Source organism: Pungitius pungitius, chromosome 8, assembly GCF_949316345.1.
Source record: "Pungitius pungitius chromosome 8, fPunPun2.1, whole genome shotgun sequence".
In the NCBI taxonomy this organism is placed as follows: domain Eukaryota; kingdom Metazoa; phylum Chordata; class Actinopteri; order Perciformes; family Gasterosteidae; genus Pungitius; species Pungitius pungitius.
In genome coordinates, this window is record NC_084907.1 from 4,556,521 (window position 1) to 4,570,572 (window position 14,052).

The window sequence follows — 14,052 nt, forward strand, 5'->3', positions numbered from 1 at the left end:
ACCAAGGGCTACTCAAAACTAGAAGTTGATGGGATGGGAGAGCTGGGCCTAGAACCTTCAGTGGCTTACCACCTCCACCCAAACCGCCGCTCTCTCTCAGCTTCCTCTAACATCACCCTGCCTAATAAAACAGAGCGCCTCACCGCCTCTGTTTTACAGAGAATGTACCGCTATGCGGCACAGTCAGTGTGTTCGCTAAACGCGGTGACTTTGCTGTCGGCGTATCAGGGAGAGATCTTAGAGGAGATGGGCAGACAACTGGACTCTGGGGCACCAAACCCGGCCCTGTGGGATGAGATTTGCGTTGTGAACGATCTCATCCTCCGCTCATCACGAGGTGCGGTGCAGGGCTGCGGCCGTGTAATGGGCCTTGCGGTCTCAGGTGAGAGGGCCCTATGGCTGAATCTTTCCGGCCTCAGCGATGTCCAGAAGGCAGAGGTAATGGATGCTGCTTATGACCCAGCTAAGGGTTTGTTTGGCCCTGCACTTGAAAAGATGCGGGAGGCCAGCACCCTCAGAAAACAAGAGGGCGAAGCCTTCGACCTCTGTTTGCCCCGAAGGCACGTCCCTCGCACCCCGCAGGTGCCCAGGGCTGGTTTTGCAGCTGCAGCCGCAGCTGTGAGAGGGGCACGGGGAGGTGCCAGACCGCACAGACAGGCAGCGAGTCAGCAGACGGTCCAGCAGCCTCGAGTGGAAAACCCCAAACCATGGGGCAAACACTCCTTTGCAGCCACAGCAGCAAAGAACCGCCCCTCCCACCCCGGGGAAGGGAAGAAGAAGCGCACGTCCTAACCGGCCTTGCTTTTCCCTCCCCTCCACCTTCAAAGAAAAGAAGGGAGGTCGAGGTGAGAAAAACCCCCCGAGTTTGTGTTCCAAATTCCCTGGTGGTTTACTGTTCTCCAGAGGATCTTTTGGTGTTTCTCCCCCCTCACGTTCAAGGGAGGCAGTATCGGGGGCAGCAGGTAACGCAGTTGTGGTGGCGGGGTGTGGTTAGCGCGGCGGCAGGGGTTGAGAACGGGGGAGTGGTTCGGGGAACACTGCCGGGGTTAATTAGCGCAGCTGGGCCGCATCAGGATAATTGTGTGTGTTCCCATTAAAACAGTGAGCAGAGCGAGGACCCGGGGGCAGAGCGGGCTGGAGCGCCGACAGCAAGCAGACAACGCTGTATAAATAAGACGAATAAAGACGAGTTACGCAATACAACGAGTGTCCGTGCCCTCATTCCACAGAACCCGGCAACCGATAGAGCCAGAGACGGCCACAGTGGCGCCTGACCAGGGGACAACCAGGGCATGGACGGACAGCACGGCGAGGGGGCGGCGCAGCCGGTAATCGCGCTGGGGCAGATGCTGGCGGAGATCGCGGCCATGCAGCGGGACCAAGCAGAGGCCAACCGGCACTTCATGGGGGCGCTGCAAGCGCAGGCGGACCGGCAGACCCGCGCGCTAGAACAACTGGCAGCCCGGCCAGCTGCTGCCCCTCCGGCGCCGGGCTCCTCAGCGTACGCGGGGCTGGTGGTCCACAAAATGACGGCCACAGACGACGTCCAGGCATACCTGGAGATGTTCGAGGCGATGGCGGGGTCGTGCGGCTGGCCGGCGGAGGAGTGGGCGATCCGCCTGTTGCCACTCCTAACCGGGGAGGCGCAGATGGCAGCCCTCAGCCTTCCTCCCGGGGCCCGGCACACGTATGCGGAGGTGAAAAGAGCCATCGTGGACCGGGTAGGGTTGTCCCCTGAAGATCATCGGCGGGCCTTCCGAGAGGCGAGGCTCTCCCCGGGGGACCGCCCGTTCGCGTTCGCGCAACGCCTGAGGGACTCGGCTAACAGGTGGCTGCAGCCAGGGGGCGCGGGGGGAGCGCCGGCGGTGGTTGAGAAGGTGGTGACGGAGCAGCTCCTGGAGGGTTTGCCGCCCCGGACGGCGGCGTGGGTCCGCTATCACCGGCCGGCGACCCTGGAGGCCGCCGTCACCCTAGCCGAGGACCACCTGGCGGTCCACCCCGGCTGGCAGAGGGAGGACGCCCGACCTCCGGCGATCGCCCGGCCGGTCCCGGCGCCGCGAAGGAGGGGCCCGCAGCAGACCGGGGCGCAGGCCCCGCAACCATCAACCCCGTCCCGGGTTTCCGAGGCCCCGGGCCCGGCCGGACCCGGCAGCCTTCCCGACCCGCCGAGAGCGCCTCAATCGTCAGGGCAGGAGTGTTGGAGGTGCGGGCTGCCCGGACACCATCGCCGGGAGTGCCCGCTGATGGAGGTGGGCCAGTCGGTGCGGGTTGCCGGGCCTCCAACACCCTCCCCCGGCCCAGGAGAGACGTACTGCGTTCCGGTAAGGATCCAGGGGGGTATACACCAGGCGTTGGTGGATTCGGGCTGCATGCAGTCCATGATCCACCAGAGGCTGGTTCGGCCCGGGGCATTGGTGGAGGCATCACGGGTGAGGATTAAATGTGTGCATGGGGATATTCACGACTACCCAGTGGTGCCAGTAGAGATTAGATTTAGGGGCAAAAAGCATAGAGTAAAGGCAGCGGTTAGCTCCCGCCTTATGCACCCCCTAATCTTGGGAACAGATTGGGCGGGGTTTGATAGATTAGCGGGGCAGTGTGCGGGGGTGCGTTCACGGTCAGCAGGGACATGCGGGATGTGTGCTGTGCTCAGCGGTGACGCGAGGTTGTCCGACACTGCAGACAGGGGGGGGGAACCGACGGGGCCTCCTACGGAGACTCCGCCGGCTCCCGAGCTACGCTCCATGGAAGATTTTCCACTGGAACAGTCTCGGGATGACACTCTACGCTTTGCCTTCGACCAAGTGATACGAATTGATGGTCAACGGGTGCGCCCTGACGCAGCATTATCCTACCCGCACTTTTCATTGATTAGGGACAGACTATACAGAGTGAGCCGTGACACTCAAACGGGGCAGGAGAACACTCAGTTGGTGGTGCCGAAAAGCCGTCGGGAAATCATTTTCCAGGCGGCTCACTATAACCCGATGGCCGGCCACATGGGTAGTGACAAAACTATGGACCGGATAATGGCCCGATTTTACTGGCCCGGCATCTGGGCGGATGTGCGCCGATGGTGCGCGTCCTGCCCGCAGTGTCAGCTGGTGAATCAGCCGGCCATTCCGAGAGCGCCGTTACGGCCACTCCCGTTAATGGAGGCGCCGTTCGAACGCTTAGGCATGGACCTCATCGGGCCATTTCACCGGAGCGCACGGGGATATCGCTTTGTGTTAGTTCTGGTGGATTACGCAACACGATATCCCGAGGCAGTGCCGTTGCGCAACATCTCTGCAAAGAGCGTCGCGCAGGCACTGTTTCAGGTCATCTCCCGAGTCGGAATCCCGAAAGAGATTCTGACTGACCAGGGCACCTCGTTCATGTCACGCACACTGCGGGAACTTTACGAATTATTGGGGGTTAAGTCGGTTCGGACCAGTGTTTATCATCCCCAGACCGACGGGCTGGTGGAACGGCTGAATAAAACACTGAAATCCATGATTCGTAAATTCATTCACGACGATGAACGTAATTGGGATAAATGGCTTGATCCTCTGTTGTTTGCAGTACGGGAGGTTCCCCAGGCCTCCACGGGATTTTCTCCCTTTGAGCTGCTTTTTGGCAGGAAACCACGGGGGGTGCTCGACCTACTTAAGGAACACTGGGAGGAGGGTCCGAGCCCCGGTAAGAGCGAGATTCAGCACGTCCTGGACCTGCGAGCCAAACTCCACACACTGGGTGAGTTGTCACGGGAGAATTTGCTCCAGGCCCAGGAGCGTCAACAGCGACTGTACAACAGAGGGGCCAAGCTAAGACAATTTTCACCGGGAGAAAAAGTACTTGTATTGCTCCCTTCTTCCAGCTCAAAACTACTCGCCAAGTGGCAAGGGCCCTTTGTGGTCACACGGCGGGTCGGGGACGTCGACTACGAGGTGGCGCGGCCTGACAGGGGTGGAGCTACACAGATCTACCACCTCAACCTCCTCAAATTATGGAGGGAGGCGGAGTCTGTTTTCCTGGTGTCTGCAGTAACTGAGAGAGAGGAGCTGGGGCCCGAGGTCCCAAAGTCCACCAATCCGACCCGGCTCCATTTCGACGCCCAGCTCTCGGCGGCCCAGAAAACAGACATAGCCCAGTTGCAAGACCGATTTAATGATGTGTTCTCCCTCCTGCCAGGTCGCACGGAGCTCATAGCGCACCACATTGAGACGTCACCGGGCGTGACGGTGCGATCGAGGCCCTACCGGTTACCTGAACAGAAGCGGAAAATTGTTCAGAGGGAATTGGCTGCTATGCTGGCGATGGGAGTAATAGAGGAGTCCAACAGCGCCTGGTGCAGCCCCATTGTTCTGGTCACCAAGAAGGATGGCTCCATAAGGTTCTGTGTGGACTATCGCAGGGTGAACGCTGTGTCACGGTTTGATGCGTACCCGATGCCCCGGGTCGACGAACTCCTGGACCGACTGGGCACCGCGCGTTTTTTTACGACACTGGATTTAACCAAGGGCTACTGGCAGATTCCCTTGTCGCCAGAGTCCAAGGAAAAAACGGCATTCTCCACTCCGTTTGGGTTATACCAATTCACCACGCTTCCCTTCGGGCTGTTCGGGGCACCGGCCACTTTCCAACGCCTCATGGACCGGGTGCTGCGTCCGCATGCTGCCTATGCTGCCGCCTACCTGGACGACGTCATCATATACAGCACCACGTGGGCGGAGCACGTGCGGCGGGTGGGCGCGGTGCTGGAGTCCCTGAGGCAGGCCGGGCTTACCGCCAACCCGGGGAAGTGTGCAGTTGGGCGGAGGGAGGTACGGTATCTGGGGTACCACTTGGGCGGTGGGCAGGTGCGCCCTCAGGTGGACAAGACGGCAGCCATCGCGGCCTGCCCGCGGCCCAAGACGAAAAAGGAGGTGAGGCGGTTTTTGGGGCTGGCGGGCTACTACAGGAGGTTCATCCCGGGCTTTGCGGCGCTGACCAGCCCCTTAACTGACCTGACCCGGAAAGGTGCCTCAGATCCGGTCCAGTGGACGGAGCGGTGCCAGTGGGCGGTTGAGGCAGTGAAACACGCTCTCTGCGGGGAACCACTACTCCACACACCTAACTTCTCTCTCCCTTTTGTCTTGCAGACGGACGCGTCGAGCAGGGGGCTGGGGGCCGTTTTGTCCCAGCAGGTGCAGGGGGTGGACCGCCCGGTCCTCTACATCAGCCGGAAGCTATCAGAGAGGGAGGCCAGGTACAGTACAGTGGAGAAGGAGTGCCTGGCCATCCGGTGGGCGGTCGACTCCCTGCGGTATTACCTCCTGGGACGCCAATTCACCCTCTGTTCGGACCACGCCCCGCTCCAATGGCTCCACCGCATGAAGGATACAAACGCCCGGATCACTCGGTGGTATCTGGCTCTACAGCCCTTTAACTTCAAAGTGGTCCATAGGCCGGGGGCACAGATGGTCGTGGCGGACTTCCTCTCTCGCCCGCAGGAGGGAGAGGGGGGGGAGTCGGTTCGGCCGGATGGCTCCCCGGCCTAAGTCGGGCGGTGGGGGTATGTGGTGGCGGGGTGTGGTTAGCGCGGCGGCAGGGGTTGAGAACGGGGGAGTGGTTCGGGGAACACTGCCGGGGTTAATTAGCGCAGCTGGGCCGCATCAGGATAATTGTGTGTGTTCCCATTAAAACAGTGAGCAGAGCGAGGACCCGGGGGCAGAGCGGGCTGGAGCGCCGACAGCAAGCAGACAACGCTGTATAAATAAGACGAATAAAGACGAGTTACGCAATACAACGAGTGTCCGTGCCCTCATTCCACAGAACCCGGCAACCGATAGAGCCAGAGACGGCTACAGCAGTGTCACCAAGCACTTCTACCCCCCTCAAACAAAGAAATAAAGTTTGTGTTTTCGCAGCCAGGCCGAAGGCCGAGGGCGAAAAACATTATAAAAACAAATCAATGTCATGGCCCCATAATCCCATCAGGGGGAGCTCACGCTCCACTGAGGGGAGGCCGCGTTCTCCAGGTAAGGGAAGTGACGTCACCCTACGGTGCGTCCAGCCCACTCACTCGACGGGCAGAACGGTGGCGCGCATGCGCAGTACATCCGTGGGTCTTGTCCACTATTTCTCAGGGGTACAGACTACAATTCGCTATGAAGCCACCCAGATTCAACGGGGTGTTAGTTTCAGTAGCCAAGGGCGATTCAGCTCGAGTCCTAGAGGGCGAAATAACATCGCTGTTGAACAAACAGGCGATCAGAGCTGTCCCGAGCGAGGAAGCGCAGCGGGGTTTTTACTCCCGCTACTTCCTCATCCCAAAAAAGGGGAGCACTTCCCTCCGTCCCATTTTAGATCTCTCAGACTCTTCGATTTCTCAGGTTTGCTTATCAGGGCAAAGCCTACGAGTACCAAGCCATCCCATTCGGGCTCTCATTAGCCCCGCGGGTGTTCAGCAGGTGTGTGGAAGCCGCTTTGGCTCCGTTACGGAGCAGCGGCATCAGGATTTTCGCGTACATAGACGATTATCTGATATGCTCCCAGTCACGGGAGCAGGCGGTCAGAGATTCCGCTACGGTGATAAATCATCTCACGGATCTGGGGTTCAATATAAACTGGACAAAGAGTCGAGTCGAACCGGCGCAGTGTACAGATTACTTGGGTCTCAACATAAACTCCGTCTCCTATCGCGTCACGCTGACGGAGGCGAGAGTAGCGTCCCTCACGCAGTGCCTCTCCCTCTTCCGGCTTGGGAGAGCGGTGCCGTTCAGACTATGCCTTCGCCTACTCGGCTTGATGGCGTCAGTGATATCTGTGGTACATTTGGGGCTTCTACGGATGAGGGATTTTCAGCGCTGGGTCGCGGCATTGCGCCTGTGCCCGCGCCGTCACCTCAACCGCAGAGTGAAAGTGTTACCGTCGTGCGTGGCTGCGCTCCGCCCGTGGGAGGACGTGACAGCTCTCGAGTCAGGTGTCCCGCTGGGGGCGGTGTCATCCAGGGTAACCTTGACAACGGATGCTTCCCTATCAGGGTGGGGAGCAACCATGTTGGGCAGGACGGTGAATGGAACCTGGGACCCGAGGCTGGCTCAGAGTCACATAAACACCTTGGAACTCTGGGCAGTGTTTTATGCACTAAAACATTTTCTGACATTTCTCCAGGGACGCCACGTCCTGGTAAAAACAGACAACACCACCGTCGTGGCGTACATCAACCGCCAAGGCGGCACTCGCTCACTGCAGTTGCACAAGTTAGCTCGAAAGCTAATCCTGTGGAGCAGCACCAAGCTCCTGTCTCTTCGAGCCACACACGTTCCAGGGGTGCTGAACAGAGGTGCAGATCTTCTGTCCCGAGGGAACCCTCTGTACGGAGAGTGGGCTCTTCACCCTCAAGTGGTGAAGCAAGTCTGGCAGAAATACGGCCAAGCAGACGTAGATCTCTTCGCCTCGCGGGAAAACACCCAATGTCCACTGTTTTTCTCCCTGGCAGACGCGAACGCACCACTGGGGATGGATGCGCTGGCCCACTCGTGGCCAAACGTGCTGCTCTATGCATTCCCCCCGCTCAGCCTGATCTCCCCCACTCTAGACAGGGTACGAGAGCAGGGCTAATAATCCTGATAGCGCCGCGGTGGCCGTCCAAACATTGGGTGGCAGAAATAATACAGCTCTTGACGGACGAGCCGTGGCCTCTGCCCATACGCAGGGACCTTCTGTCCCAGGCTGGCGGGGAGATCTACCACCCTCACCCAGACCGAATAGCGCTCTGGGCTTGGCCGGTGAGAGGTGGAACCTGAACGCAACAGGCCTGCCTGAACGGGTCATTGACACCATTCAGAGTGCAAGAGCCGCCTCCACACGCTCCCTTTACAGTGGTAAATGGCGGGTTTTTGAGGAATGGTGCCGTCTTAGGCACATCATTCCTTTCCAGTGTTCGGTGGTCAACCTGCTATGCTTTCTGCAGGATTTAGTAGACAAGGGCAAAGCTTTTTCTACTATTAAAGTATATTTGTATATCTCAGCCTGTCATTTGGGCTTTGGTGAAAGGACGGTGGGGCAGCACCTTTTAGTATGTCGTTTCATGAAAGGTGCTCGCCGCAAGCTCCCCGTCTCCAGGCCCCTGGTTCCTCTGTGGGATCTATTGGTGGTGTTGGAGGCCCTCTCTCAACACCCGTTTGAGCCAATGGAGGCAGCGGAGATGAAATTTATTTCACTTAAGACAGCCTTGCTCTTGGCTTTAACCACAGCAAAGCGTGTGAGTGACTTACAGGCTTTATCCGTTCGCCCTTCCTGCTTACAGTTTGCTCCAGGGCTCACTAGGGTTTGCATGCGGCCCAACCCGGCGTTTGTGCCTAAGGTGGTGGAGGCAACGTACAAGTGTCCCACGGTGGAGCTTTCAGCTTTTCACCCTCCTCCTTTTTCCTCCTCAGAGGAACAAAGACTTAACACCTTGTGTCCGGTGCGAGCACTACATGTGTATGTGAGTAGATCAGCAGGCTTCAGAAAAGCAGATCAGCTGTTCGTGTCCTGGGCCAATTCTCACAAAGGAAAGCCATTGTCACGCCAGAGGCTGTCCCACTGGATTGTGGAGGCCATATCTCTAGCCTATAGTTGTAGGGGTTTGCAGCCCCCCCAGGGTTTGAGGGCTCATTCTACAAGGAGTATGGCCACCTCATGGGCCCTGTTCAAGGGGATCCCAGTGCAGGAGATTTGTGCAGCAGCAAGCTGGTCTACACCTCACACTTTTGTAAGGTTTTACAGGCTAGATGTCTCAGGGCCGTCCTTAGCACACGCTGTGCTAGAGGCCAACGCGCCAGAGTCCCTGTGATGGTCATTACCGGACTAAACAAATTGTGGCTTCGGGACTGGCATGCAATACGGGAGCGGTCTATATCTCCCATAGTGAAACACCGAACGAAGTTAGAAAAAGAACTTTGGGTTACTTAACGTAACCTTGGTTCTTTGATAACAGAGTGAGGTGTTTCACCACACATCCCTCCTTGCATTAACACAGAAAGAAATCGTTCTAGAATGATTTGCGAGGGACGGTCGACTGTGGTAACATGAGGGGGCGGGGCCCCCGCACAGTTCGACCTGTCTGTCACTGACAGACGTGGTGTCATTGGAGCTTCCTTAGTTGGTCACGCCGAGACGATTCCCATAGTGAAACACCTCACTCTGTTATCAAAGAACCAAGGTTACGTTAAGTAACCCAAAGATATTCATCCGTGCCTGCACTGTCCAGAAGGCCCTCCCACTGAGCGTTGGCGTGACGATATGCGTCACGCTGTGACCTCACATCCTGTATTTGGGGTTTTCAGGAGAGGACGTCCGGTGAGTCAGGGAGTTTATTTGTCGAAGTCCTTGAGAATCCAGCGGCTCCTGGCACCAGGCCCGGCCTCTAATTACGTTCACCTCAAGGGTAAAAAGCACATTAAAAATGACAGGAAACACATGTCATCTTCTGAGGTTGACACACAAACTACAACGTGGCGTCTGTTTGTGTTTCTTTTCTTCTGGGGTCCTTTGTGAGCGTATGTCCTATACCTGGTAAAGGTGAATGGTTAATACAATTATTTTTAAAGCGTCCAGGTGGCTGATGGTCCAAATGACACCTAAGAGGAAAACCTCTCTAATTAAAGCACTTTTTAAATGAAACATTTAGGCTCATTTTTCAAGACTGTTGGAAGAAAGCCTCCAAAATAGACATTACGGTTTTTAGTTTAAATGTTTTGTCCATCTGTAAATTCACTGAGATAATGAATGATTAAAATTTCAGAAAACCTGTGTCACAAAAAAATAAGTGGTCAAGTTTCATGATGACTGTTCGTCCCTTTTTACATTTTTAGGCCTACTGCCTTTTAAAATGTCTTTCATTTTGCAAAACATGTCTTTCAAGGCTATTTCCTCAAAACAATTTTTGTTTAATATCTGAGTCTCATGTAAATGACATTTTAAAAGTTGAAAATGTATTTTTGTTTTTGGTTGTTGATGGTATTTTCTAAATGAATGGATTGACGACATCCAAATCCCCCTGTGTACAAGCCTTGGATTGTAATATGTTTCAAAGATCTCATATTAGTCATCAATACACTGTAAGAAATAACAACAGACACACACAGACACATTATTGGTTCTGAGCTTCAACTGTCCTTTTTTTCCCTTTGAAATTATTCAAATATGTAATCTCAATTTTTTAATTTAGTTTCCAAAAGGCTTATTTTAAACAACAGCTGGTCACTGTAGTTCTAAAGAAGCTCCTCTCAAATGGGAAACCATGGTGCATTCGTCTGGTTCTTTTCTCAGACGTGATGTGATTATTGTTCACTGAGTTTGTGGGGCAGCAGGACGGTGGATGGTGTTGAGTCCAAATGAATGACAGTGTGTGTGTGTGTGTGTGTGTGTGTGTGTTCATAGAAACAAAGGAATACTTCACCCAGGGATGTCTTTTTTTAAAAATACAGATGGGTCTTTATTTCAGATTGCAGGAAGCAGAGTGGGATATGAATAGGAACTTGGTTCATGATTAAATATGAGCGCTGTTTCCGCTCGTATTGAATGATATGCTGCCAAATGTTAAAAATCTAACCACGCACTGAGCGAGAGTGATGGTGAAAATACCAAACAGCCCGTAGCAAGTTTCAAATGCCACATTTTGCAAATTATAAAAACATGAAAAATCTGACAATCTTCTTCCGAAATCGCCCGGGAGCCCCACTGCGCCCCCCCCCCCATATGCACCACCCCTGGAAAGAGGCTGAAGGGAAGTTAAGTCTTTCCCTTGGACTGCGAGCCAGGGAGCAGAAGGTGGGTGGTTTACTTGTTTAGAAGCCTTTGAGCAAGGCAGCAAACTTTGTTCGCTACAGGAAAAATGTGTCCGAGAGAGAGAAAGAGGGTAAGAGTGGAGAGAGAGACAGCTTCTCCTTGTAGTCATGATGCATATTATTACAGAAGTTTGGACATCTCAACATATTTTTTTTCTCTATGTTGTGTGTCTCTCAGTTGGCATATTGATATGCGATACAATCACCATTTAGTTCATTTGCTGCTCTCCTTTTTGACCCTTTGGGGCCACCCCTATGCAAGGAAACGTTGATTTAATAAACTCTGTTTTCTGACCATCAGTCAGAGAAGTCCCATTAACCTGACATGAGCGGCCGGATAGACCTCCCAGCCACGGGGCACTGGAGCCATTTATCAGAAATGCTTTGTGTGCTTTGGCCTCTGCGCTGCGCTCAAACAATCCGCCACAGAAGAAGATTTGAGGGATGCCGCCAACATGGAAACAGAGTGCTCGCCCTCCGGTTCCCTCCTCGGGTGAGCGGCTGTAGATAGCACTGTCACCTAAGTGTCGCTAGTACCATTACCTCCGCTACCTCCATAAGCACCCCAAGAATTGTTAAGTGATACTAGCACCATTCCATTGACAAGCAAAGCTCGCACTGTTATCTCCAAAAGCGTTGCTAGCACCAATATCTCCATAAGCGCCGCTAGCACCGTTACCTCAATAAGCACAGCTCCCACCCTTACCTCCATAAGTGTCGCTCGCACCGTTACCTCAATAAGCACAGCTTTCACCGTTACCTCCATAAGCACCGCTAGCACTGTTTCCTCCATAAGCATAGCTTGCACCGTTACCTCCATAAGCACCGCTATCACCTTTACCTCCATAAGCGGCACTAGCACCGTTACCTCCATAAGCACCACTATCACCTTTACCTCCATAAGCGCCACTAGCACCGTTACCTCCATAAGCACCACTATCACCTTTACCTCCATAAGCGGCACTAGCATCGTTACCTCCATAAGCACCACTATCACCTTTACCTCCATAAGCGCCACTAGCACCGTTACCTCCATAAGCGGCACTAGCCCCGTTACCTCCATAAGCACCGCTAGAACTATTTCCTCCATATGCATAGCTCGCACCGTTACCTCCATAAGCACCGCTATCACCTTTACCTCCATAAGCGGCACTAGCACCGTTACCTCCATAAGCACCGCTATCACCGTTACCTCCATAAGCGGCACTTGCACCGTTAGCTTTAAGCTATCGCTGGGCCGTGTGGACGCTGCCAATGCTCTGCATAGTGAATGCCTCGTGGTTTTCTATTTGATTGAGTTTGAGCGGCAGGATGGAAACAGACTAAAGAATTAGTGCGTGAGAGACAAAGAGCGAGGCAGACAGTGGGACTTAAAGACAGAATAAAGAGCGAGTAAGGGAGATTAAAGAGAGACACGCTGGGGAAATTAAGATGTCATGTTGATCTTCGGGTTCATTCACAGTTACGTCGTGGCAGGGAGGAACCGATTTCTCACACTCACAGACTCGATGTCCAATCAGATTAACGAAGACGTGTCCTCGCCGACCTCACAGCTCGACGTCCACCTTTTGTTTGAAGACACAAAACATAGACGTTCTTTGCACTAATGAAACATCTTTTATGTTAAATGGAGCCACAAGGCCAACGTTCTGTAATCGCAGAGAGACATTCATCATTCCTTTTCAATGAGTGAGTGTGTGAATAATTCATATATGTGTGTTTTGGAAGATAGTCAACCTGTCTCTTAATAATAACATCTATATATATTTCAATAATTCAATGCACTTAGCGATCAAGGTCATTCTTGCTTCGATTATTAATTAAAATTATTAAACCAACCAGCATCGTCGGAAAAGGTGTATATTTTCAAGATTTAATGTGAGGAACTTTTTTTTGGTATTGAAATTATCTCTTTTTAATACTGATATGAAACATAAATGAATGAGAGCGTTAGCTACATTTCAGCCTTGGACCTGCAGTCGGACATCCATGGTGAGGAAAAGAGCTCAGCTCCTCCCTCTCCTCCTCCTGCTCCTCCTCCTCATCCATCGCCAATTAATTGTCTGGTTTATTTACACCTCGCTGTTTCTGCACATCAAGAGTTTATCACAGTGAATGAGTCTCTCTCTCTGTCTATCTGCATCCCTCACTCTGTCTCCAGTTCTCTGGAACACCAACATGAAAGATAATTGGCGAGGTGTCCAAAATGCAAATTGTTTGGGTTCGCTAATTATCTCCACATATGTTGTTCGTGATGCAGTTTTCTTGTCTTTATGTTGTTGTTGTTGTTGTTGCTGTTTTGTGGGTTTGGTTGAGAGCTTTTATTCTTTTTCTTCAGCTGTCATTGCGTCTCCTGACGCAACAAGGGAAACATCTGCGTTCTGCTTGCGATCAGACGCTCGTGCGAGCTGTTAAGTGGCTCATGTGCACACACACACACACACACATACACACTTTTCTCCTCGTTAGAGATGATTTGATCCACGCCCACATGTGGATATCAGATCCTCCTCTTTTTAACGCTGATGAGAGTCATGAGCAGAAATGTTGTAAATGCTGGAGGAGGCTGAGATGCTCCGGAGAGCTGAGAGCGGCCCGAGGGCTCCTGTCACAGGGTTAGTTAGTTATTGCATTGGTACCATTTCAAACAATTTCTTCAGTGTAATAATGCCGATGATTTGGATCTGTGACCTTCATTCTTCACTCGATGGGGGCTGCACCTCCTCGTTCCACCCCCTGATGACATCAGAGCGAATCTGAGAAACCAGAAATCTATCCGAGACAAACACGGAGTCCTGTGTCCTGTGCTTTTTGCTCTTATTATTTCAGTGGCTTATCACGTTTAATAATGTTGAAGGCGTTCTGGTTCAGTTAAGATCTTTATTTCATTGGTGCACAGGTGGTGAGGGTTATGAACACCACTGTTATTGAGACTTCATTACAGAGGTGCTTAATGGGGAGGACCGCTCATTAAAAGTTCTACAGCTCTGACCGGTGAGCGACAAAAAATATATGTTTATGTACTTGAGCCGACGCGTGCTCTGCTCGATGCAGAGAACACACCCTGCAGGGGATTTGAGTTTGCAGGGATATCTGGGACTTCCTGGACGTGCACCAAGCAGAGATGGTGTTTGCGGTGTGCACAGGCCGAGGGGCCCCTGGAGGCCCGCAGCTGACCGAGTACCAGCCAAGAGGGCCCGTTTAATGGGCCGAGGTGTGATTACATCCACGAGAGCTCACTTCACATTGCAGC

General features: G+C 53.5%; 1 protein-coding gene across 1 annotated transcript; it reads left to right on the forward strand.

The window, feature by feature from the left end:
* Positions 1-1,292: 1,292 nt before the first annotated feature.
* LOC134132266 (uncharacterized) lies at positions 1,293-7,950 on the forward strand. Its single transcript, XM_062563896.1, is given in 4 exon segments — positions 1,293-2,321; positions 6,003-6,343; positions 6,345-7,582; positions 7,585-7,950. Coding segments are annotated over 4 exon segments (2,796 nt in total). The 3' UTR covers positions 7,773-7,950.
* The last annotated feature ends 6,102 nt before the right edge of the window (positions 7,951-14,052 follow it).